The sequence below is a fragment of the Scaptodrosophila lebanonensis genome, unplaced genomic scaffold, assembly GCF_003285725.1.
Source record: "Scaptodrosophila lebanonensis strain 11010-0011.00,11010-0021.00 unplaced genomic scaffold, SlebRS2 tig00000113-arrow-arrow-pilon, whole genome shotgun sequence".
In the NCBI taxonomy this organism is placed as follows: Eukaryota; Metazoa; Arthropoda; class Insecta; order Diptera; family Drosophilidae; genus Scaptodrosophila; species Scaptodrosophila lebanonensis.
This window is the reverse complement of record NW_022060575.1, coordinates 691,447-719,353: the sequence shown is the minus strand read 5'-3', so window position 1 is coordinate 719,353 and position 27,907 is coordinate 691,447. Positions and strand designations below refer to the sequence as shown.

The following is a 27,907-nucleotide window of genomic DNA, read 5'->3' as shown; positions in this document are numbered from 1 at the left end:
TGGGCTGACCATATTCGATCATTTAATACCATCTCAATACCGTTGCAAAGTTATTGTGGTACAATAACTTATTCAAAAACTTACCGCAGACTGTGTACAGGTATATACCACATTACTATTCGTATATCAATTTTTGTAAACTATAGAATTATCCTAGCTTTTAACTTTATTAAAATTCATATGCTGTGTTTTGTTTTTATGTTATAGTATTTGCTTTTGATTATTATTCATCTTATAACTATGATTTATTTAATTTAACTGAATGTAAACTGGGCTCTTGAAAAGAAAGTGTTCAACCACTCACCAATTAAAAAATGTAACGTAATTTGAAATGTTTTCTCATGCTTTATGCCAATTTTGCAAAGCGTCCTTTAAACACTTTCGCTTTGGTCACCTGAACACATAAATTTATATGTACAAGCATGCATACATACCTTCATGTGCATGTATGTAAGTGGCTTGGTACAAATTTCGCCACCGCAGTGGCAGCACAGGTCCAGCTATCGATAGATTTTTACAGTTGTGCAGTTCCGCGTACGCGTTGAACGCGATAGCAACGAAAATCAATTGACTCTCGGGGAACTGCTGTTTTTTAGTAGAACTGAAGTGATGATTTTTTAAATCTAAACAAATTCAAATCGTGCTTGTTTGAAGAATTGTTTACTGCAAGTATTTTATAAAAACATCAAGTGGTTTAACTGAGTCGTGCGCCGCAACAGCTAAAAGAAGTTGGACCAAGAAGAAAAACCAGTTATGTATACATGTGTATAAATGTATGTATGTGTGTGCGGCTTAAATGCTGGTGTTTCGTTTTTCATGGGCAAAAATAATTTTTATGGCAAAAAATTTTAAATGAAAGTGTCGTTTGGTGTACGTAAAGTGTGTGCTTAACATGATTTAACTATTTGGTGTTAGCGACATCAGCAATAAAACCAAGTTTGGAGCGTCTGCCGCGAATGAAAAGCCGCCTCTACATCAACAACTGCAATTGGCGAAAATTCCATGAGCAGGAGGAATAGCAGCAGTAGCAGAAAAACGGTAAAACGGCTATTAAACTAAAGCCGATTTGCTGCAAAACAATTGCAAAATAAAAGTAAGTACCAGTCAAGTATACATACCTATTTATGTACATGCATATTTACTTTGCCTTACATATTGTTAAGTCTTTAAAAATGCATTATCTACTTGTGTACGTAGATACATATACAAATATATGTATGTACGTAGTATCTATGTACATATGTATGTGAAATATGTTCAGGTGTTTGGGTTTGGCGTCCAATGAAGAAAAAAGTAGTCTTGCATGCGGGAGAGTATGTATTTGTGCAAAAAGCAGGTAGAAAAGCTACATAGATAATGTGTACATAAAAAACGACTCAAGGGCGCGCTGCTGCTATAAATTAAACGTCTGATTTGTTTTTGTCAGGTGTCTGTTATTTTTTTTTTAGCCGCTTCTACACAGGTGGTGGTATTTGTTTCTATTCATTGCTAATTTTGGCTACTAAGGCATCTGTATTTGTGTGCTAATTTTGTTAGTTTGATTTCTTTTTTTCTTGAAAAGCTTTCGCGTATTTTATGTAATTTGGCAATGTGGAAAATCGATAAATCAGCGCTGCTGCAGCTGTTACCAAGCATTGTTTCCTGTGTGTGAGTGCGTATATGTATATATTTATATATGCCTATGTATGCGTGGGTTGTGGAGCCCAGGCGTAATTGGGGTAGCAAACACGCATGCACATAGGCACACACACAATATATGCACATACATACATATATACAATGGCGCCTTAGCTTGTATTGAAAGCCGCATGCTACAAAATAAGCCGCTCATTGTAAAAAAAATACTGACTTGTGTATTTTGGTGTATATCTCTCTCATACACACGCACTAATACACTCAGCCTTTTTATGCATTTTTACGCTTGCATTTCCCCATTGTGTGTGCAAATAAGAAAAATCAATAAAAAGCTGACGTCAAAATGTTATTATGGAAAGTCGTCTAATTCCAAATTCAAACATTTAAGCACGTTATTAACCCAATTTGCATATGCAAGAGTTAAGGGTGAGGGTGAGAGAGCACTTAATGTTGATGACTATAGCATGCTAATAAATCGTATGTGTTACTAAAAATGCGGCAATGTCTGAGTCACGCATCCATAAAAAATGCCTCTAAATTTGCGCATGAGTTCAATACTTAACTTTAAATTTAAAAAAAATGGTCAAACATTTCAATCATTTATAACACATTAAGTAAGCAGTGATCACAACAACAAAGCGTGGGATCTCATAAGAAATAGCGGGACCTGCTTCAACCATTTGCCAAAATACAAGTAGAAATGATGAGTCATCACTTCATCATTTTCGATGCAATTCATCGTTGCCTTATCTAGACGAGCACTTGGCAAAAGCAAGTGGCTAACAACAAAAACTAAAACAACAAATATGTGGGCAATTAAAAATTTTCTCTGCACGCTTTCCCAAACACTTCAAGTTGTTTTCACTTTGTGTGATATCATTTTTGCTGATTGCCTCAATTAATGTGCTGAAAAAACACGAATAAACTCACAGTTATTTCGTGGGAAATTATGTGTGAAAAATTGTTCTATTTCTGTTTATTCGCTATTTTTTCTGTTGAAAATCAAAACATTGGCACACATTATTAATTAGTTTTTGCAATTGTCGCATGCGATATGTATTTATTGGCTATACCCACTCTTATCAAAACAACAACAATAATAATAATTCGAACAAAGTAGGAAGCATGCTTAAATTGTCACTCGCTTGTATTTTATTATCATGTACATGGGCCGGGCGTCGCGTTTATCAGACAAATTTTTATGCTGCTGTTGACCTAGAATTTACCCATTATTTCGCTTGCCTTTTTCATTTACAAATGCCTCGAAGTAACTAACTTTTCATGTGAGTGTGTGTGTTTATACATATGTATGTATGTGTGTACATATGTATATATAATTGTCGCCGACAATGTGCGCGGACATGCCGAAGATGTGACGCCATATTCTGTGGCGCCGTCGCTTGAGAAGAGTAGTAGTAAAACCTAGGGTTGGGGATGGGGTACTGACATTTGACTGGACCTCGCAAGCACAACACAAGTAAGTACCGCTACTTGCGCCACAAACAGTTCAAAAATGTACATAAGTTACAAACTATAAATTACTGTGTTCGCTAGACAAAACTGTAGGTAGTTTGTACATATTTAAAAGTAATTTGTTTAACACATATCAATAAATGATAAAATGGAAAAATCAATGACATTGCGCTGCGTAGTGGAATAAAGCGACACTAAAAACTTTTATGTCATTCGGACTTGCTCCGATTTTCCACAACACTTGAGTTTAATGAATTTGTAGTAATCAACAGGTTCCACATTCGAGTACTTTAGAGTCTTTGTTAATTAAAGAACTGGGAAGCGGTTTTTATATTTTTATGTATTCCAAGTCAACTATGGTAACGACTGCGTTTGATTGGAGGTTTTTGAATTTAATACTTTTTAATGAACGATTTTTGAACGTTTGTTTTAATTAATTGTTGATTTTATCGAATCATTCATCTATGTAGATACATACATGTATTTTTTCTATAATGTATTAAGTAAAGTTATTAAGAACGCAATATGGCTGAAATAATTTTATCTTAAGTAGGTGTCCGATATTTTTTGGGTTCATGGGCACTCATATCACATTTGGGTACCTAACAATAAGGCTTTTAATATTAGGGATTTGTTGAATGTAAATAAAAATGTTCCTATCGAAAAACTTCAAAATATATGCCATATTAGCCGATTATAATTGAACCGTTTGCTGTCTTTCTTATACGATTCCAACATATATATTTTCAGAAAGCCAACTTACCTGCTTACAATCAATCAATCAGACATTTATGAATGATCTTTGCAAGGCTATAAGACTATTAATCTAACGGCAAAACATTTAAACATTCCAAATTGTGTGTTGTGATATAGTAGTTCGAGATACTATCAATTGGCAATCTATTGCGATTAGAATAAATTAAAGAAGGTAACAAGTCTAAGGAGTGAGTAGTTCAGTTTGTTTGGTTATGCATATGTATTATTCATGACCTCAGGTCTGTAACTTTGCATGTAATTATAATATCTACTGGGGTTTCCGTACGTTGGAATGCAAATAATTTTTTCAATTAGGAAACAAGCGAATGCAAAACATATTTCCAATTAGTTTAATCGTGTTGAAAAAGTGTGTCTGCGAATTCCTTAACAGACCCGCACACTCTCATTTGCGCATTATGCGACAGTGTGTGCAACCTAATCCGCCGGCTTTTGCCACTACCGGAGTCGCCGTTTGCCCCGCCCGTGCCCACGTCATCTCAAAAGCAGCGGAGTACAACGAGGGGCAGGGAGAAATAGAAATTAAAAGCATATTTATTTTATTTTTCTCAGCGGTGTGTGCATGAATAGGAAAAAGAGGAGAAAAAAAGTTACTCTTGGCCCCTTCTTTTTATTTGTTGTTTGTTTGTTCAATTTCGGCATTTTGGCCTTTTGTTTGTACACATGTTTGTGTGAAAGTGAGTCAAATGCGCAACGTATGCATGTATGTATGTGTAAGTGTTCATTGTGGTTGTGTGTTTATTCATTAGTTTTTGTCTTATCTGCTACATTTGGTATATATTTTTTTCGTATTTATTTATTTATTGTCTGCATTTTCAACGCTAAGAACTGTGGCGCGTACTTTTCCACTGTATATTTATTTATTTACACATATACATGTGCATATATAAATACGTACATTTGTTTTTGTTTTTAGCTGCAACTGATTTGATTGTGAATGTTTTGTGGCATGGACTTTGTGCAACGAATTCGATTACATATTTTAATTGCTTGATTGCCCTCTTCAATTGTGGGCCTCTCGCTTGAAGAACTTCATAATTTTACTGCTACGCTTTTTGTTTTGACCGTAAAAGTATTTATTTTTAATAACATATAATATATTTCATTGATATCATTTAAATACGTTATTCTCAAATAGTTACTTTAACTTTTACTATTAACAATATCACATTTTAAACAAAATGGTAATTAAAACCAGGTCTGATTATTTTCCCGTTTCCGTATAACGGAGCATCATTAAAGACAAGTAAGTAAACATTGAATGGATCACCCTGCGGTCTGTTTTCGTGTGCAGAGCATACAGATCCAATTATTTATTGTTAAGAATACGCGCTTCATGTTAGAACTACTAAGAACCTGAATTTATACAAAGTTTATTATACAAAAATGAATTTCATTGGCTTGTCAGAATGTTTGGTGTAGAAAGACCGAGGCAGTCAACTACGGTTAAGCATTGGCAACGTTTATGCTTTTAATTATTTTATCAGAGTAAAGTTAATTATATTAACGAGCGACACACATATCGTCAATTAATTTGCCACCCCCACCAGAACGCCACCCTAATTGCTTGCAGATTAGTTTCAGATCCCCATATGCTGGGTGTGTCCTCCATAGTAATGGCCAATAACGCGACGGGTGTGAACAATTAGAAGCTCTAAACAATGAGCTTGCTTGGGCCGATATGTACATACACATACATAAATATGCGTATAACGTTTGGCAAACGTGTCACGCAACCTGGGCCTGGGCTCAACTCAACTTAGCTCAGCTCATCACGTCCAGCGATGCCAATCGCATAAACTTGGGCTATTTTTGGGCACGCTTTTTGTTTACGTTTATGTGCAAAAATGTGAGGCGATTTGTGGAATCGTGGGCGTTGATTAGGCTGCTGTTTACGGCTTAGATTTTTATTTGGCACATATTTTAGTGACATTTTTGGCACTCCTGTGAGAGGCGGAACGGAAGTTGTAAATATATTTATATCGGGTGCATATTTAGTTTCTTTGAGGAAGGTCAGTTTCTTTTGGGAATAAACCGAAACTTACACGAATACATATGTACTTGTACATATTTATAACGCGAATTAAAGTAAATTGAATTTTATTATGCAATATTCAAAATGATGGTAATTCATCAGTCAATCAACAATTTTGGGGCACATAAATCAGCCCGACATATAAATTTCAAATAAAGGGAGGGCGGGAGGTTGAAGTGGCGGTACCGCTGCAAGCAAATCAAACGAACAGCAATTAAGCCAATCAAATTGTGAGTTTTTGGCGCTCTTAAACTCAATATTTCTATTGAGATATTTGTGTTCCCATTATATGATTTATGAATTCATAAAAACAGCTATAAAATCAACTGCAATAACTACAGCAAACATACCGACACTAACCTTCGACACCTTTGAAATTTGCGTAATTCCAAATCATGAAGACAACCAGACGATAAATCAATTTTCAATTTGCATGCCATTTTTAAGTGTTTTTGGCGTGTCAAAATAAGAAAATGAGAAAAACAAACAGAAATTACCAAAAGTTGACGGCAGGTGGGGCATGGAACTAAAATCATTCAAATTAAACTTAATTTTTGAATGCACGAAAATATAAAACGCGCTAGCAATTGTAGTATTTTCTAAAGTTTGCCATTTATTTGTTGTGTTGAATTAAACTTTTGAACAAATATCAATATGCTTTTCCAAAACCATATTAGTGATTAAAATGTCAAAAATTCTGTTTATAAAAGCTTATAAAGTTTAATACATAGATATAATGTTCTATTAACAAAATCGGAATGATCCGCGATATGAATATAAGTATGACTAAAAAGTTTACTTTGCGATGCAGCTTGCAGTTAGGAAATGTAAAAACATTGTTTAAATAATAGGTATTATATTTTCATGTTTTTAGCAAATTTGTAATTTTTCTTAGCACAAGAGGTAAACTCTTACATTTCAATAAAGTTTGATTAGAGAAAGTGTGTCCTGTTTTCTACACAAACCTTAATATCCTTAAGCCTCTTTAATTTCGTACTTATTGAATTGTGGAATCGTTCTTTTTATTGGAACTTGGTACATCTTGTAAATTCCGCAAACAGCTGTTTACCTACTACCATATGGCAATGCCCTCAATATATGGATGGATGTCTGTCTCGTAAATACATAAAAGCCACTCAATTCCACTTTGCGACACTCTCGATGCTGTCTTGGTCATTTACCTCTCGCCATAAAAGTGTGTGTGTATGTGGATATGTGTGTTACCCCCTCCTCTGTGCCAATTCCAATCAAGATTAATTGTTTATTGCTGATTTTCTTGCTATTCACTAGTGTTTGGCAGCAGTTGTGGGGTTTGCGTGGCACCTGGTGTCTAAGGCCAGAAACTTTGTGCCACTTTACATATGATTCACGCGACTTTATGCTTGCGTGTTTGGGCCTTTTAACTGTTCTCGCCCAACTCTGTGGCAAATTTTGGTTGTCGTGACTTTCTTTTGACATGCTCGACGCCTCATTTTTACTTTGCCAAATTAGACATGGAAATTTGTCAACTCTATTATTATTATTATGCTTTATTTGTCGTGTGTCGTGCTTTATAAACAGCTTGGATTGTCAGTTGTGTCGGGTCACTTTTAACAATTATTTTATGGCTTACAACATAATTTGCTAAATGGGATTAGCAAATCATCATTCACATGAGTCTATATACTTATGTATAAATATGTATGTGTGCCGCTTGCTTTCAATTCAACGCTTCGCTTAACTGAAGTAAATTGAAAGCTTGGCAACAGCAACAACAATTACACATAAAATTGAAAAGTGTACATTTTGTAGCAATAATAAAAATTGGCCGGTTGCTTCAACGCAGTTCGTTGACTTTTGTTTTTGTGTTGGATAGTTTTTTTTTTTCTATTGTGTGCCATATGCTTTAGAAACTTAGCCTATGGCCACACAGCCGTTACTTATTGCTGTTGATGTTGTAGTTGTTGTTGTTGCTGTTTTTGGCGCATGTTTGATCATTAGAATCGTGCCGCATGTCGTCACTGCGGCGTAGGCGAGAGTGTACACTCAACTTGTAAAGCCATAATCGTAATTTGCGCATTTGTTTAATTACACCCTATAATGATTCTTTTTATCATTTATGTACATTACAACTATTTTGTGATCCAGAGTGGGTGCAAAAATATTGATACAAATGTCGATGTGGCCCCGTTTGGTTTCAAAAGCGATGTTTAAGTGTATATTCTGTACAAGAAATGTTAAAGAATATATTAGCTTCGCGGGAGGTGAAAAATGTAACAGGCAGAAGGGGGCGTGGCAGACCCCACAAAGTATATGTATGTATATTCTTAATTAGCATGACAAGACGAGTCGGTCTAGCCCTGTCTGTCCGTCCATATGATCGCCCCTCTCCCCCGCAATTAGTGATTTTCCATAAGTCCCGTAATTCTTGGAATTTTTGACTCAAATTTGGCAAATAATAATTACATGTGTGTCTGATGCCAAGCTTCATCATGATATATATATATACATATATATATATAATTATTAAATCTTTATGTAAAATTACAATTTCGTTCCTTTTTCCATTTATTTATACTTTCTAAAATTTATATAATTATTCTACACATATAGTACATATGTGCAGAGTATTTCGATGTCGGGACACCCTACTTTAGCTTCTCTACTTGTTTTTTTTTTTTTTTTTTTCAAAGTTCAAAGAGCGAGCGTCAATTCAAGTGGTTCTTTGTTGGAATCGTTTGCCACGCGTTTAATTCGTGTTTCCAGAAATTCATTCCTTAGACAAAAAAGTTTGCTATCAATATTATATCTACATATGTATGTACTTGTATTGACATTTTGTGAAGACAATTCTTTTTGTAATTTTTATAAATTTGCATAAATATATTATGAGTTCATAAATGATCAGTACGACAGGATGTATCGATATGTCCATATACATAATCACAAATAACTTTTCGTTTTATATGATGCTCTATACTTGTTGACTCAAATTTAAACCAAATAGGACTATTAGCTGCCTTATTGCCAAGAGAAGAATTCGCAATAATGGTAGAGACACCCAATCGGCACTCTTCTCTGATACCCATCGACGGCCTCAGATTTAGAAACTAACTGCACGCAAACACTTGAAGTATATAAGCTAAAGGTAACGAGAAAAAAGAACAAAATATGATCGCTCTAGATGTCCTTCTGACATCTTCAATCAACCTTGTGGACAAAATCACACCGTCATCTGATTTCGATTTCATATTGATTAATTCAGGAAATGTTTGAACTGCAACTCATAGTTTTTTTCTGTTGATAGCAGGATGACAGCGAGTCGTACTTTAATCCAAAATTGATGCTTTTGTTTGCAGATTGCGAAAATGAAATTGTAAATAATAATTTGTTTTTGCACGATAATCGTAGAAAATGTTTGCGCAATTTTTTAGGTGTAGTTAAGTTTATAAGCAATTTACACATTTACCTAGCAACAACAATTCAAAAGTGACTAACAACAGGTAATAATAGCGGCAGCGGTGATGACTTCGACGAGACGTCGCGTTGACGACCGCAAGAGTTGGTTACCTGTAACGGTAACTGAGCATTCAGTGTTGAATAATGATGGCGCATTAATAGGCGCAGATTAAGAAATGAGCAGACATTCGTTTGTTTGTTTATTTTTGTTATTATGCAAATGTGATGGCCACGCCCACCTCGAGCAGCTGAACGGAAAAATTATTTGCATTTCCCTATGCATGTTATCTTGGCAATATTCTGTAATATTGCACTGTGCATACAAAAAACCGGCAATGCAAAAAAATTGCAAGGGTTCAGCAAGTGAGAGATTGCAGCTGCATTTTTGTTGTTGCTGCTGTGCTTTGCATTAATGAACTTTTTCCAGACCCGGCTCCATATCTGCGCATTAGCATCTAAATACCTACATACATACATATATAAACACACAGCAAAATTTACAACAAAAGCAACAGCTATAACTATAATCATAAACAATGGAAAATTTACAATATGGAAAGTTAGAGGGAGGGAGCCATATTTGAGTGTGTGTAAGTGGGCGGCTATCAACGCGCTAAAGCGCTCAACGCTCTTGTGCGCTCGAAAATCAACAACAAAAGCGCGCAGCAAACAAAAAACACAAACCGAAAAACGAAACAACAAACATGCTTTAACAATAGCTTATTCAGCGATAAGTTGTCTGCCTGGCCGAACGTCGTGTAACTGGCACTGCGCTCTAATAATTATCTATAATAATTACTTTTTTTCTATCAACGCTCTTTGAACATTAACTTTTGTCGGTTGACGTTCTCTGTGCTTTGTTTTATCTTTATATGTATGTATGTATTTAGTGAGTGTCTATACATTTTGACATTTTTAAGACTTGAACATCTCTTACCGTCTTATCTGGCTCTTTTTTAGCCATACACGAGAAGAGGTTGAACAGTTCGCGAATGAAGAAAAAAAATATAAATAAAGTTAAAGTTTAAAATTACTTAAAATTAAATCATCTATTCACATGGAAAAATTGAAAGAAATATTGTGTTCTCCAGAGATTCTAATAAGTAGTCTAATTGCCAAAATGTTTCGAAACAAGAACTATAATAATATAGCCAATATGTTTATAGGTAGTAAAATATAGTAAAACTTTCATTCTAAAAAACCTAAAAACAAGTTAACTACCCTCGCATAAAAGAGTACATATATGTAGTATTCGCATACCTCTTTTCATTAATCTTCTGAAGCTCGCTTGCCAAAAATTTTAACCGATTGCAATCGTGCGCTGACCTTGAATGCTAATATACGAAAATATTATACTTATTGATATAAGTATGAACATAGAATAAAAATGGGAAATAAAATTAAAAATAGAAAACGCAGCTGGCACATGGCACGCACTTTTCTATTGGCTTGAAAAATGTTTTCTTGAGACGTCGGGCAGCCATTGCACATTTTCTTGTCTGTCGAACCTGACATTAAATTTTTCCGTTGTCATGAGATGCATCTTCGTTCGTTGTTTTTGTTGCTTTTGCTATTGTCTGGGTCGCTGCTTCGTCGCCTCGAGGCCATAAATATTTCATTTTCGTTTCAAAATTTACTTTTTGCAAAAAAAAGAAAAAAGAAAAAAAGACTGCGGCTGCCTTGCCACTCTTTTTCTGGCCTTTTGACTGTGCTTGTTTTCTTTTGAAGCGCGCTCGCTGAATTTGCATATCAAAACCTTTTTGCACGTTTCATGTTTTATAGCCACGCAAACTTTTGTTGTATTTTTACAATTTTGGCCAACAACAGACAATAAACTGAAAATTTAACAAACTTGACACTGGGGGACATGTGTAAGTAAACCCAAAAGTGGCAAGTAGCTAAACAAAATCGTACATACATATGTATTTTTATTTTGTTATATGCATTGGGATGCAATTGCTGTTTAGTTAGTGCATGGGCCATCATGATGACATCAGCAGCAGACTTCTAGCCACCCAAATTGTGCTCATTGGCATTTTAATTACGGCCACAAAGGCACGTACCAAAGCCAACAGAATAAGCAAAGGCGAATAGTTGTGTAGAAATGCTATAAAAAATGTAATTTATGTTTATAACAGAAGAACGTACAGTGAAAAACTCGCATGGCTGTTCTTGTTGTTGTTTTCGTGGGTATTGCTGTATTTTGTATAATCAGCGTGCATTGAACTTTTCTCACTTGCCGCCTCTGCCGCACCCACAACCGCATAAATCAAGAAGCCCACAAATTGAGGCAGGTTCTTGTCATCATCAACACACATTGGGCTGCCTCGCACTATACTATGTACATATGTACTCGTATATACTATGTATATGCATATAGATATAGGGCTGCTGAAAATTTGTTGTATCAGCGCAAATACAGTCTGTCCGGCCTTTCATTAGCGTTTCACCCTTTATTTATTTTTATTGTCAAAGACAATTTGCCATGCATCAAGTTTTCTAATTTACATAGAGTTTCACACGCCGCACCGGTTCTCACACAATTGCATGCACTTGCCGTGCTCTGGCACTCTCTCTTACTTGCTCTCAATCTAATATAAGCTTACTCCTAGTGTTGCCATCTCTGTTTTCTTTTTTTAAATGGTTGAAATTGAAATTCTTGTTTTTCTGTTGTTAATTGGCTAATTTTGATTGTTTCCACTTAAATGCCTATCCTTACAAATTCAAGTATTGTGTTTTGGTATTTTAGTTGATAATTAAAAAGGTCGAGTATAAAAATGGGCATAATATTAGTAGTTAAGTACTAAAAACATACAAATTTTTTTTAAAATACTGTCTAGGTGCCTTGATGCACTATAAACGCAGATTACATAAAAACTATATTGGAAACATGTTTTTTTATAATGTCTTTTTTTTTTTAATTCCATAAACTTAAAAAGTAAAAAGTATGTATTTAGCATAATAAAGCTTTTAATGTTGGCAACACTGCTGCCAAGTTGTTCTCCCATGCCAGCTATACTTCTCTCTCCCTATCTCTCTCTTTGCTATGTTAGGCGCTTAGTTGGCGCTCGCTACTGTAGCAGTTGGCGCTTTCAGTTCGTCTTTAATCGCTTGGACGCGTACTTCGTGTTGGCGCATAGCTGCCTTTTTTCTGTTTACTTTTCTCGAAATAACGTTTTTTTTTACAAAAACGTTGTGCGCGTATTTAAAAAAAAAAACAACAACAATATAAACACACCATATAATAATCTTGTTGCTTGGTTGCTGATTTATGCCATGTTTTGCTGGCGCTCTTTTGTGTTAGTTTTCTATTTTGCTATTTGTTTAACTGAAAAATGTTGGAGAAATGCTAAAACCCCTGCAACGCGGCAAATTTCCTCAGGCGCTATCAACAAAATTTATTTGCAATCTTTTCTAATCAGCAATTGGCACAAAACATGTCCCTGAGCTGCGCGATCATCTGCTTTGGCTTGTTGGCAATAATTCAGTCGAAAATATAATCAATTTCGTTTGTATTGACACTTAGACTACAAGAGGGCCCCCTCACTAGAAACAAAAATGACTTCCGCAAGCACCTTAAATGGCCGAAAATGAATATCTAAAGAACGCGCTAACTTATGCCAATAAATTTGTAATGAAGCGAAAACTGCTGTGTAACTTTGAAGCGTGGGCCGAAAATTTCAAATACGTGTGAACAAATTCAATTTGAATTTACGAATCTACAAAAATAAAAAACAACAACAATAATAAAAAAGAAATAACAAATTCAATTTTAACTTACGGATCTACAAAAACCAAAAACAACAACAATAGTCAATTCTAAACAACAAAAAACAAAATAACTTCCACACAGCTGTGTTTTAACTCCACAATAGTCTTGTGTATTTGCGTGTGTTCACAGTTGGTTTGGTTTTACTTAACCCCTGCCCGTCCCCCACCCATAGATGGGGACGTCGGCAGCGTTTACTCAGATGAGACCTGTACTCGATTTTGGTTGCGTCTCATTTGACTTCAAGGGCTTACATTTTGACGCCTGATTGAGTTACCAATGCACGCAGTCATAAATCAGTTTTGTCATGCCTTTGTCCCAGTTGGGTGAGCGAGATCGGCTTCTTTAGCCGTTGTCCGAACTCTAATTAAGAATTAAACTCAATCGCTTACAATTATGTGTTAATTTTGTAAGGTCAAACTATGGAGCCAATGCCAATCGCTAAATTGTCGGAACATTCGATCTTAATGCCAACACTCGTTAACAATCATTTTTTTTAAGAACATTTCGATAATTTATGATTGTACATACATATCTATTGTAAACCTTGCTACGATTGGAACAACTTTGTAATTTTGAGGAGATTGCAACTTGTGTTTTTTGACCAAGTTGTAGATAAATTCCCACTAAAATATGATCTTACTATATACTGCACGAAATAAAATATGAAATGATTACTTGTATTCGATTAAATAAGTTCGATTGTTGACTTAGTGACCGCTAAAGTTATATACAAATGTTAGACAGGCCGATGTAATAAAATAGATAGTACAAGTAGTAGACAGTACTTGTTATTAGTTGAGGAATATACAAGTACATGCATATGTATGTACATACCCACATATGTATGTATGTGTAGAAGAGATAGGGAGCCTTTCGTAATCATACTCAATATTTGTATAATTGCTTGTGTCTTATGTTCTTGATTTATCAAGCAGAGTTCAAAGGTTATTTTGATTTGTGGCTTCGCAAGATGTGGTTGTTATTCTATTGTTGTGTCTTTTGTTGCTGTTGTTTCTGCTGCTGCGATTGTTAGATCCGCCCTCAAGCCGCTGAGTTTGCACTTTGCAACACCTTTGGTAAATAGCCGAAGCATCAACAGATACAACGACTCCCAGGGTCACATTAGTCCGCCAGATACAAAGCGTTAGATTTTTCATTGTTTTTTACTGTTTGTTCTTGGCCGCGCACACACGCACATATTTTCCTAATGACTTTTCTATATTTGTTCGACAACTGTTTGCTGAACGCTTGAAACTGGATATTTGAAACTCGCGTGTGAGTTGTGTGCCAGATCTTTATCAACATAGCGTGCCAGCAAGGTCCTTAAGACCACCCAGCTAAACACCCACATGCATTGCACAAATCACAGTTGTTTGCATTTTTTTTTCTCCGTTTTATTCTTTATTGCTACTGACCTCGCAACCGCGTTTCACTTTGTTCTTGACGTTGTTGCTGTTGTACTGTTCTGCAGTAAAACGCATTGGTCAAAATGAAGACCTACATTACATATTACAACGGCGCATCGTTTGTAGACGTTTCCAGTTGCCAGTCTTCGCCCACCGTCGCCATCGGCCAATGCGGCAACAGCAACATAAACACAATCAACATCAACATCAACAACAACAACAACATCTAGGGGCCAGTGCGGACGAAAACGGTTGTCGGTTTCTTGGTTTCTGGGCCCTGCACATGAAAGTGAAGTGTTGTAGTCTGGCGGGGCTGCACTTTGCGCACGAAAGGCGTGGAAAACTTATTGGTTTTTGGTGTCGCAGCTAATTTGTTGCAAAGTTTCTGTTTTGCTCTTTATTTCTGTCAAGGTTATTAGACCTGTAACAAATAAGGGATAGCATAATAGGCATAGTCAGTATGAGTCGACTAGTGTCTATGCAAACTAGTTTTACAATTTTAAATTTCCCTTAACTGGTGAGCAAGTAATACTACATATATGTCAGAACCACTTGAAACGCCTTGGTTCCCGAGATAATTCTTATATTTAAAAAACTCGAACTTCTATATAAGTTTGTAACATATTTTAAAACTAATCACGTACGAGCCCTCTTTATTAGATCTTACATAAACCCATATGAAACCCATAATTTCATATCAATGCATATTTTTATGTCTTATCTTCATTTCAATTCCTCTTGGTAGAGAATTGGTTTACTTTCGAAACAGTTCTTAACTATGTATAGCTATTAGAAGGTCACTTTGTGGATGAGTTTATTAAGTGGTTGGTATACCGAGGTTCTGTATACATATATATTTGAAAGAAAGAGAGTGAAAATTCCTGCAGGAACGTCTGTAAAAAACAGCATAAAAAATCTATGAAGCTCAAAGTTTATCGGCCCTTTTCGGCTTTAATATTGGGAAGCCATGAGAGTTTTGTTAGTAATATTATATAATTAACAGAAACCCTTGAAATTTCTAAACACTGATAATAATATAAAGCTTGCCAAACAAAGATCAGCAACACTAAAAAGTGTGAACAAATTTAAATTTATAGTTTTATTCTGCGACCATACCTTATAACATATATCATAAAACAATATACACATGCACATATTTTTTAAAATCATTTTTGCAAATGCAATTGTCTGATATGGACTGAAGGCTGTTATGAGTGGCTCATGAAAAGTCCCATCAAATGAGTAATGTTGCTTATAACTATGTATATAATGTTTGCTTAATCACACGGCACGGTGTGGCGTTTAAAGTTTGCTGTTGTTCGCAATTTGTATAACACTATGGCCGATATATACAATCATATATTTATTTCTATTTTGTGGACTAAATCGGGTTGGGGGATGTGTCCGTTTTGATTTTTTACTCCCTGCTCTTGTCAATGATGTGCAAACGATAAACGCTGGCCGCAATTATTCAACGAGTTTCCTATAAATACAGGCCATTATTATTATTGCCGTTTGTTGCTGTTGTGGCTGACAACAATGTAGCCGCATTTATACACTTATCGTCTGTCACTTCTCCCTCTTTCTTTATCGGTCTGGGTCTGGTCAAGCAGCCCATCAACGGACCGTCCCGCTGGCCACTTGAGAGCTTTCAACTGGTTTGGCTGATCGGTGCGGTGGTGAAGAGCTGTGGTGGCTCTCGGTGGTTGACATTCAGCGCACGCTGCGTCTGGCAATTTGCTGTGGCTTAGCTTATTATTATTATTTTTGCAATTCGTTGCGTATATTATTATAAAATTATTGTATAACAATATTAATGTGGTAAATGACGTTTTATATAATTATGTATGTATACCTATAATATGTATACATATGGCAATGACTGCTCTGGGTCGGTCTCTCTGTAAGTTCTAAATTAACTAAAATTCCTTTTCTTTTTATCGGTTCGATGTTTCTCGTGTCCCAGCCATGGGGTCTTTGTTTTGTATTCCGTGCCCACACTTCCCTGTGCATGGCATTGTTTTCTTATTAATTTACAATATGTATTCGATTCTAATGTATTTTTTATACAACAACTTTGCATATAACACGCTTTAGCATGCGAGTCATCGTCAACGTAATCGCACCAACTTGTTACGCCCATATTTGGCAGCATTCGAACGATGTGTGTGTGTTGATCATTTTATCGGCTTTTTATATCTTGTTTGCTCTTGGTCTTGCCCAGATGCTGTGCCATTCAAATAGGCAGAACGTATTACTCATGCGAGTGGTGGCACGACCTTTGTTTAACGATTTACGCTGATGATTTTATTTTAATAATAAATATTAAATAGTACTCTAGCGATTGATGTGTGGCTTTGCGCGATCTTTTCAGCCCCGATGCTTAAGATTCAAATTGATAGAACTTCAGATTTAAGTGCCTTCATTAAATATTAGACTACATTTGCTTCATTGTTATTTTTAGGCATTTTATCTTTAAATAAATTAAATTATCGCAGGTTTCGCTATAAAAAATATTTAACCTATTCACGGCAATGATATTTTTGCGTTCAGTTACCGGCAGGTTCTTTATGAAGCTGGAGTCCTCAATCCTAATGTATTTCTTAAAGAGAAAAAAATCAGTTTCATTACGGGTTTTCTTCTATAGCGTAATAGTTGTAATTTTTACTTCGTCCGGTAAAGTCATTTTATACAGATGGACGATGTATCATATCTTATATACCGAACTATTAAACATTATTCCTAGAAAAGGAAGGTATTATAAAATTCATTCGTCAATGTCGATATATGTTGTAATAGTAAATAAAAATAGATCAATATATAGCATTTTCTTGCATTTTGTCTCTAAAACTTTAAATTAAAATCAAAATAGAATGATAATTGTACAACTCCGATGCTTGCTCATATAATGTTTTCATTGCCAGTTTTTATCTGTCCCTGATTTGTTGTTAATCACACACGAAAATACTCTTCTACATTTTTCGAATTTTTTTTTGCAATAGTCAAAACATATGCGCGGAAAATTAAAATATATTGCTGTTTACCTTTTATGGTAGTTACGTCGTGCAGCGGACAGGTCTATAAGTCTAAAGCTCGCACAGCATTTTGTTGTTGATTATATTTGTTGTTTTTTTTTTATAGCTACTGCCGAACGTGCAATTATCGAGTTACAAATGAATTTGCCTTTTTTTGATTATGGTGCTATTTTTTATACCCTGCAGCAAAAGGTGTTACTCATGTCTGCTAAAAGATAAAAATGTTTCGCAGAACACCATTAATATTATATATTCTATATATTATTTGTATAAATAATCTTTTTCCACTTAACGTTTTTATGCCTATTTTAAAGCTTTATTTGTTAGCTCGTTCGGACACGACTGTATGAAACAAATGAAAAATCGTCTCTATGTCGGTCTTACATATAAAAATTTTTTGTTCACATAAATAGGTCCGATAAGAATGTTCGGGATTAACGAAGTATTTTTCTGTCTATAACGTTTTTTCAACACAACAATGTTCATAAGCAAATTATGTTTCTGTTTATAAAGTTATTTACAAAAAAACTTAATTCTGTAATTTGATTACAGAGGACTTCTATGTATATCAGGAATTATGGAGAAAAAAGATTGTAAAAACTTGTAGAATAAGCACCGTTCCTCTGTACAAACAATATACGGAGAAACGTGGTGCTTGCAAAAAGGTATTAAAGCGTCGGTGACGAAATGTTTCTTGTATTTATTGCTGTTACTGTTGTTGTTTTTGCAGATGTTGGCATTGCAATTGGTTGTCTTTACATGCATATCGTGCAATAAACCATAAATTACATAATCGATGTGCATTTATCATGCATTGGATATTGCAACTGTTTTGATTGCTTCTGTGGCTGCTTATATTGCAACAGACACTCTCATATGGAAGAGAACCGGCCTTTCTTTCGATTAGTTGAATGAACCGCACCCAACTTGACTGACTGCTTCCAAGTTGATATCAGAACTTGTAAGGGCAGAGAAAATGCCCAAACTTCACTGCCGAAGCGTTCTTCTTCTTTTAAATCCGATATGACAAAGTTTTACAGGTCGTATGCCCCTTGGATACTTGGTTATTGTTTCGCTCAGTGATTTATTCGACGTTGGATTTCTTTGTTACTGCTGTTGATGTTGTTGCTATACTAGTCGAACACGATTTGCATGATTAACTGTTTATTTTTTTCATATACTACATACTTATATAGTATATATATTTTTAGAACGTATTAATTTTCATACTTAGATCGCTTTCATTTCATTGCAAACGTCGCACCTTTGTATGCAAATTAATAAAGCTCTAGGAAAAAGCGTAAAAACAGGAAAGAAAAAATTAATGTATGCATGCTTTGGCACTGAATTGTGTAAAGTAACACAATGCGTTGGGTACTCAAACCTCTCGAACCCTTTTTAACATGAACTCTGTAAATATTTAAAATTATAGGTACTACATAAATACATACATACTTCATTATTTACGCTCAAGTTCACTGAATTCCAAGGCACTCGCACCGTAAAAAGAATAATAAAGCAAAAGCTTTTAGCTCTGGTGACAAACTCACAAATGCACATTTCCCCATATAAAATTTCAAATGATGATGCGCCCACATTTATGCACTTGCTTCCTCCTAAACAAATTGAAATTCTATATGTTTGTGTTTTTCATGTGGCGTGAAGGAAGCAGACGCGCTCCATTGCAGCGCGAGGGTCAGTCTGTCTGTTGTTTTTTTTTTTTTTGTTATTATTTTTATTATTGTGGTTGGGTTGTCGGAAAGGTGTACAGCGGGGGCAAGGGCGGCCAATTGACGCAATTTAGTGGGCACTCAATAATCACATTTAAATGTGGCAATAGATGATTAATTGTAATTACGTAGTTTTGGCCAATCTGGCTAGAGGACGCTTTCAGGCGGAACGTGGGCTGGCCATGCCTTGAACCAGTTCCATTATTAGGCACAAAAAAGAAATTTGGTTTTGTTTTCAGGTACATCTACTATATAAGGTATTAGCGTTTATTTAAACCAAGTAATTGGCCAGATCAGACGTCATAAGAATATCACATGTATTTATTTTTTTTATTTATTTTATAAAATGTGGAAAAGAAAAGCGAGCAAAGAATTATGAACTAATATTTTTCTTTCTCTACTATTTGCACTAAACAAATTAAAACCTATTACTTTAAATAACATAATAATGCCAGAATAGAAATCTTAACCATGTAGAAAAGAATTCACATTCAAAATATAACTATTGTAAGAAACGTCGAGGTGTCCTATTAAGCTTTATAAATTGATCGTCAATTAAAGATTACGAACTTGTAGAAGAACGAACCTTCAGAAGATCTCGATGTTACAAGGAGTTACCGATCTGACAGACACGCCTCTATCTATTCCGCTCGTCGTGCTGATTAGCAAGTGCATCTCTTTCTGGATACCATATAAAAAACTTGTTTACTTCAAAGTAACTCTAAACAATTAAAAAATAAGTATGCACACGTGTTTTATGAGTATGACAGCATTTAAGTAATTTTCTGTCTTCATCCATGTGCAATGGAGGGAAAAGCGGGAACATTAACGTTAAAACGATTGCTAGCATTTTAAGATCCCATTTGTAATTGTTGCCGTGCCAAAATAATTCATGTCGCTTACACTTTTTTATTTGCAGCTTAAATTGTAAAACAGCAACAACATCAACAATTGGCACAATTGGCAATAAATCAGCAGGAGTAGCCGCAGTAGAAATAGCAAAGAAGTGAACAACGAGGGCATCAGACGTTGTGCGAACTTTGGCAGACTCAGCGAAAGAAAACGAAAACGAATCGAAAGCAAGAAAGCAAACAAACAATCCAAACAAAGCGAACAGCGAGGGAAGTGGCAGTGTGGCAGAGCAGCAAAAGTCTCGCAGTTGTGCATCATTAGCACATAAACACAAAGGGAACGAGTGCAGCTGTCAGATACAGATACGCAGCGCAAAGTTGCAACTAAATTTGCCCAAGGCAACCGAGTGGCAGGCAAAACAAAAAACAAAATTAAAGAAGAGGAGGCAGACAACCACGGACTAAACAAACAGGCAACAGAGACGGCACTGGCTCGTATCGATTTCGTGGACTTGTTGGGACGGCAACAAAAAGTATCTACGAGATACGTGCGTTGACAGGCCCACGCCAACGTCGACGCCCGCGTCTGTAACATCGAACCCTGTCTGCAAGTGGTTGCAGGAATGCAGCATGTGGCCATGTAGAGGCAGTAGCCAGCGACCTTAAACAGACAGCGACTACGTTTCAAGACAGTTGCTGCAACAGGGGCAGGGGTATTGATTGTACTAGTGGCAGGTGCAGAGTCTGTGGAAGTGGCAGCCACTTGGTATTCAAACCAAACTTCAGCCCTACGTGACGTTGGCGAAGCGAAACCAGCCAACGGAACAGACCGGAAAAACGCCGATGCGGCAAACCTAAGGCTGAAGCCCTCCCAGCGGAAGCAATGGACGCCAACAGCAGCACACCAATAGGGGCACGGGTAGTATTGGCGTCGACACAACCACAAGCTTCGACATCGTCGAGAGCCGCCTACACAACCGGCAGGTCATTGGACCAACAGGTCGATGCCTCTCCCAACAACTCGAACTACTCGAATCTCACGAATAGTACCAGCACAAGCAGCAACAACAGCAGCGCCTGCAGCCCTCTGGCCGCCGCCAGTGCATCATCTACGTCCAGCTCTTCGGCGCCACAGTATAGCGAAGATATTAGAAGAACGTCCACTGCAGCACGCCATCATAGCAACGGGTCCGCGTCGACCAAAACATGCGAAGCGGATATCGGCGATGCAGAGCGTGATACTTTCTCGCCAGTCTCTAGTCCCGAGTGTAATGGAGCTGCGGCTCTAGAAGCTCCGGGCAACAGTAGTAGTCACAGCGGTGCTTTGGACAATAAAAACTACGAGGGTATCAAGGTCAAACCCCCATCGAAGGAGGAAAAGCAGCGTCAGAACGAGGAAATAGTGTGTATGGAGACCTCCACAGTCTCCACAGAGACAGGGTCTTGGGAATCGGTGTACCCAACTTCAACGAACATGAACGTGCAGCGATCGCTCGATAAGATCGAACAGCCCTCAACAAGTTATCAATTGAATGAAAGCGAACCCTTCGAACGCCAGCGTACTTCTTCCACTGGAGCTGGCGCGGACACCAGCTCCCTGTTTAAGGGCATCAGCGCCAATTCCCTTTTGCGTGAGTTTGAAAAACGTGAGCAGCCGCTTTCAACATCCGGCACTAGTGCCTGTTTTATAGATGCTTCATCGCTGCGCGATGAGGATGAGGTTCTCTCCTTTCCCAGTCTTGATGGGCAGGCACAGGATGTGGAAATGAATGCGCCGCCGGCCGGCGAGTCAACAGAGCTGGACACACTTGAAGAATCGCCCACAAAACAGCTAGAAGAGTTTCATAAAGCATTTGCCAAGTGCAAAAGTGGTGCTAAAATGGAATCGTCTCCTCCTCCACAGCATCTTCCCTATTCACGCACTAATTCCAGCTCAAGCTCACACTCTGGGGCCGAGTCGCCGCAAAAAGAGCAATTGGAGTCTACTAACAACTTATCAGATGAAGAGAAACTGTGGAAGCGGGAGCAACAGCTGCCGGCATCAAAGGATGCCAAAGATACTGATGTAACAGAAGCATCGGTTTCATTGGCGGCAGATGCTGATTCTTCTGATTCCTCACTGAGCGTTAAGATGCGACGCGAGATGGAGGAACGTCCTAGACCGGTTCCTTACAGCTTTCAGCACAATGCCCACAATTTCAGTGTGCATCCTTTGGGCACTAGTCCAAAATTTGCGCCACACCATGGGCATACGCCACATTCAATGCCTCATGGGCAGGCCCACAGCGATCTCAGCTACACTACGGATTATTCATCCTCCAGTCCGGCGCCGAGCCTGGTGTGGTCAGAGCATGAGCCGCGTACTGGTGGCTTGTTGCGTCAACCACAGTTGGCGGCTGCCCACGCCCCAGATACGCCTCATAACTCAATAGTACACATTGAGCACGTGTCCAACAGCAGCAATAACTCCTCCATACATCGTGACTACACACTCTCCTCATCGCTGTCACATCATCGGGACTCCGGGGCCTATTGTAGCGATGCCACCGATTCCCCAGTACCCCTGCCGCGCACACCTAAGCGCACATCTAAATGCGATGAAGCAAATCCAATTGTTTCAGGCGGTGCCTCCATAGAAGACTTTCGGCTTAAGCAGTGTGAGAGTCCGAGCATTAAACGGCGGAACGATACCTGTCCCATTGTATCAGGTGGCTTTTCTTCGCTCGATTTTGCACACACTCGTCCGCTTCATGACGAGGACGACGATGAGGATGACGAGGCAGAAGTCGAAGGGGTAGAGCTTCGTGTCAAATCAAAAGCACGCAAACCAGTGCCAGGAATTGCGTCCTGGGTGGTGGACATGAGTGACTGTCGGTCGGAGCGACGTAAAAGTACTAGTTCCACTTCTAGCGTGGAGGCAGCGACGCGTTTCCGTGAACGCTCAGACTCTAATAGCTCGCACAAAAGTGGCTGCGGTTTCTACGTTTCTCTGGACGACATGGACAGGAAGCCGGTAGATGCACAGCCGCTAAGCAAATCGTACACTGCGCCCAAGTCAGCGGGCTTCTTTGTGAATCTCTCTCAAAGCGATTTGCAAACTAAGGATACTACCCATAAATCTCCTGAGCAAACGGAGGAGTCGGCCACTACCGCTGCTGACAAGAAAAACATCTTCAGCATGTTCATCGATTTTGGCAGTGACAAGAAACCGCGGCCCAGTGCTCGCAAGGAACCCTTCAATCTTGCCCAGCGTCTTTCTAGCTCATTGACCACGGCTCAACGACGTAGCGAGGACGCCATGAAGTCAAGTGCCAGTTCCACGGAAACGTTGATGGCCAAGAGCGCCACACAGCGTGCTCAAGTAGAGGAAGAGATGGCGGGCGAAAGCAAATCATTGGACTACAAGTGCAATCTGGATCCGCCCCTGACTGTGGCAGCGTTAAGGCGTCTTTCGCAGCAACAGAGGCAGCAAAACGATCCCACTAAAAGACACTCGTGGGGTAACAACAATATTAATAGCACCAATGGTGAACCGCCGATAGGGGACTACAAGCGATCTATTAGTCTTACAGCGAACGGCGACACCGGCAAGGATCAGGGTGCCGGCTTGATGAGCATCATTGATAAGCTTCCGATTATCTCGAAGGCTTCATCACTCTCGGTGGACAGCTCTTTGTCGCCCTACGATGAGTACACCGGATCTAAGTCAGGCTTAAGCAGTTGTTCAAATGCTTCTGCACGCAATTCCATGTCCGGCGGTGAACGTGAAGACGGTGAGCAAGCAGACAATGGTACACGTATCAAGAAGCGACGTCGCGATGTGCAGATCAATGAAACATTTGACAAAAGCAGCGTCGCCTCTATCACCGAAGGCGTACTCTCTAAGGATAGGTCGCCAGCGTCAACCACCGACACGGATGATCTTACATTCCAACAGGATGAAGAACTGGCATTGAGGGAAGCCGCACTACAACCACTGCAGTTAAGCAGTAGCTCTAACCGTACCTCTACTATCATCATGGAGACCATTATAGAAACAAAGGAGACTTCGTCACCTAAGAAGAGCGCACTAAACAATGGGCACACCATGGAAACTTTGCATGCCACAATTGAAAAGCAGAAGCAGCTGCTGGAGACGGTCAATGAGCATGCTGAAGCACAAACTGGCGCTTCTAAACCGGAAAATTTTGTAAAGCTGTCAGATATGGACAAGCCCGTGAAGCATGAGTTGAACTCACCTGATGCCATGAGCAAGAGCGTGGGAAACCATCGCTCTTCGCAGCTAAATCGTCTTTATCGTGACGACGCGTCCAAAACGCGTCCACATTCCTGGGCTATGACCCGCTCCACAGGTGGCAGCAACATTCAGACCTTCGCTAGCTCTGTGGATAATTTGCGTAGCCTCTCTCGCTTGTTCCCAAATTTCTCCAAAGAGTTCTCGAATTCGTTGCCCAATGACATGGCGTTGGATCAGCAGCAACACCAATTGGACTACATACAAACCGATCTCAGTGCCGACTCTAGTTTAGCTTCTAGCTTCAGTCGCTCAGCCATGGATGAGTCTTCCATTTCTTGCCGACAACCCCGCCGTCTAGGCGAGGATCTGCTGAAGATGTTTCTGCAGGAGATCGCCACGGATATGGTGGTAGAGGTGCACGGGCGCCGAATCCGTGCGCATAAGTGTATTCTTCGCTCCCGCTGTCAATATTTTGCAGCCATGTTGGCCGGCCATGGAGCCCAAAGTGTCGTCTCATTACAGGGCTACTCTTACTCAGCGGTTCACTTTGCACTCTGTCATATTTACTCGGGTGCCTCCCATCCACCTGATGGCATTAGTCTCATGGAGCTAGCTGCATTGGCCGATCTACTGGGCCTCGAGGGGCTCAAGGAGGTTACATCGCACGCACTTAAGACGAACTACTGCCACAATTTTCATAAACCGTGCTCTGGCTGCATCGATGGCATTTTGCAGGTGCTGCCCGTTGCACTTAATCATGCTCTAGACGATCTCTATCGTAAATGCCTGCGCTGGACATGTCGGCACTACCTGAAGGTCTGGCCGACCCGACAATTTTCGCAACTACCCCCGGATATTTTAGGACGCTGCCGGCAACAGATTGTCGCTTATTTGGTAAGTAGTGATTAGTCATTTTGTACCTATTCGCCAATTGACTTCAATGACTTTGTTTTCATCATTTTATAGACGTCTGAAACGGTGCTGGATACAGTGCTCGACTGCGACCACTTGCTATCCCAGCTTTCCGCCTATCGGTGGGGTCACGTCTGTGAGCAATTAGTTCGCGACATACTGGATGCCGCCTATGCCTATGTGGGCGATCATTTTGCCAGTTTGATAGCTAGTGATGCATTCCTCTCGCTCGGACACGACCGCAGTCGCCACATTCCTCGGCTGGAGGGTGTGCTTCTGCATACGGCTTCATCCCTGACGCCTGACCAGGCTTGTCGCAGCTACCAGCGTGTGACACGCCTCAATACCGTGCTGCAGGCCAAAATTATACAAATGCCTGTGAATTTGGGGGAGCTAGCAAAGGAACTGCAGGGTCTGCAGGAAGAAGAACTCGACTGGGAGCCGGATTACATACGACTAGTGAGCGCGCTACTCTCTGCCGTTGAGCAGTGTCTAATACGGCAATGTTCGCGTGCTATGCGAGTAACCGCCTGGCAGCGTATGGACCTTGATCTGCGCAAGAAGATTCAAACGCTGGCACGACTGACGGAGCCGCTCGATCTCAAGCGAAATAGCAAGCCTATTGGCAAGGCCTTCTCCTTTGGCGGGAATACACGGAGTCAGGATCTGGTGCAAATCAAACTAGCCATACAGGCACAATCGAAACGTGCGCATGCGCAAGAGACTCAACTTTACAAGGCTACGCAAACGTTGGAAGCGGGTAATGTGCAGACAGCGGAACGTGGTGTGCAGGCCAATCACGAGCCGAGAGAGACTAGCGGTAAGTTTAACTGATAATCCTGCACAAATCAAATATGACTATAAATTGTATTGCTACTTTCTAGGTAAACTGCTGAAGTCCAACTCTCGCGCCTATGTACCGCAGACGCAACGGTCCAGCTCACAAGTTGCCCCTGAACGACACAGTCTACAGCTCAACATGCATCGACGCACGCAATCTGAGGCGCCACCTGTAGCGCACAAAAAGGCAGCGGGAGCGATGACAGAGTCTGAGCCCAAAGCAGCACCAGCGGTAGCCAAGAGTCAGGCGCGCCTGTCTGAAGTCCGACCGCGTTATCTGGAGCCGCGAAAGCCGCGTGCAGTGTCGGCCAACAACAGCAGCAACAAGAGTACGGGACCGATACGTAGCGCCACCAGCTCGAGCATACCGACCGGACATAATAAGCCAGCCAAAGGACTGCACATCTCTTCCAGCGACAGTTCGCGTCACTCGAGCCCAGCTGCAGCGCGCCGTGTTAAAAATGGCATTGGAAACAAATCCACCAATTTGTCCATGGATAGTCTGGCTTCACCGGCACGTCGCGCCAAGAGCGCTCCACGCACCTGTAAGCCCGCCGATCACGAACAGCGCTACGCATCCGATCTCAATGTAGACTCGCTGACCGAGAGCATGAAGAGTTCAGTGATAACGAATAAAACGATCTCACACGAATCCCTGACTGGCAGCAGTAAATTGGCTCGCGTGCAGCAGCTCAATAATCGTAACAAAGAGGCGACCACGGCAGCAACAGCACCAAAGGTCAAGGTAGGGAACAAGAGTACACGTCAGCTAAAGCAGCAGCACAATACCGTCTCCAACGGCTCCAGTCCCAGCTCCGTACATACGACCAAATCGGCTACTAGTCGCCTCTCCTCTGTCAGCTCGACGCTTTCAACGCGCGATCTCTTCAAGCAGCGCTCAATTTCTGTACCGGCAGGCGATGCTGTACCTCCAAAAGGACGCCATAGTTTCCTATCAGCAAAATCACGGGAGATTCTCGCCAAGCGAGCAGAAAAGAACAAGCTCCAGCAGCAGCAACAACAACAGCAACAGCAGGCCGCTGCAAACAGTTCAGGCGATGAGCGTGGCTCCCGTCAGCGAGCTTCAACTGGACCTCTGCGATCGTCCTCTCATTCTGCCGTTACCAATATGCTGCAACAGCACAATCTGCGTAATAGCTTGCCTTCAAACATACCCACAAGACGGCCCAATACATTGCAGCTGAAGAAGGCGACAACAACAGCGATGACGACGACGACGAACGGCCTGAGCCACAGGCCACAACAGTCTGCCAAAATGGCATCCACCAATGGCGTCAATGGCGTCTATAAAACGGCACACGCTGTTAAACAAAAGCTAGATTTGCTGATCGATGCCACGCTGGATGAGCCTATGCAGCGGGTAGAGTCAAAGCTGGAGCGCTCGAGCACCTTTTGCAAAGAGAGTGCAGATGTAGATGTTAGTGAGCTGCAAATTGTGGAGTGAGCAAACAAATGATATACCCACATATTATACGAGGTATGTAATAATTTAATACTCGACATAGCCTATAATTTGTTAATACCCACCACTTGTTTTTTACAGATCGCATCCAATTCGGTTGATGAAACCGTTTGATGACACATACACGTCCCATAAAGCAACTCTAGTCAATAATAGCATGTAGTTGCGAGCAAAGGAAACAATTTACAATAAATCTATGTTACTACAACAAAAGCAAACACACCCACACCTACACCCACTAAAATAATGGCAATTATACAAAGTTATGTCGTTTATCTATCCGCAA

At 39.6% G+C, this 27,907-nt stretch overlaps 1 protein-coding gene across 2 annotated transcripts; it reads left to right on the top strand.

Annotated features, from left to right (window-relative positions):
* Positions 1-567: 567 nt before the first annotated feature.
* On the top strand, positions 568-27,907 carry LOC115628396. 2 transcript variants are annotated; one of them, XM_030524484.1, is made up of 5 exons: positions 568-1,093; positions 20,218-25,280; positions 25,353-26,118; positions 26,183-27,636; positions 27,703-27,907. In XM_030524484.1, the coding sequence occupies exons 2-4, from the start codon at positions 21,033-21,035 to the stop codon at positions 27,601-27,603; spliced, it is 6,435 nt and encodes a 2,144-aa protein (XP_030380344.1). In that variant the 5' UTR covers positions 568-1,093; positions 20,218-21,032; the 3' UTR covers positions 27,604-27,636; positions 27,703-27,907. The 2 variants fall into 2 exon arrangements, with proteins under 2 accessions (XP_030380344.1, XP_030380345.1); XM_030524485.1 differs by lacking the exon at positions 568-1,093 and adding an exon at positions 12,550-12,654.

Bases quoted from the DNA above. Each gene is read 5' to 3' on its own strand.
- LOC115628396 (XM_030524484.1), top strand. From the start codon at position 21,033: ATGGACGCCAACAGCAGCACACCAATAGGGGCACGGGTAGTATTGGCG. The intron at 25,281-25,352 runs GTAAGTAGTGAT...ATCATTTTATAG, and splicing joins AACAGATTGTCGCTTATTTG to ACGTCTGAAACGGTGCTGGA. The intron at 26,119-26,182 runs GTAAGTTTAACT...GCTACTTTCTAG, and splicing joins CGAGCCGAGAGAGACTAGCG to GTAAACTGCTGAAGTCCAAC.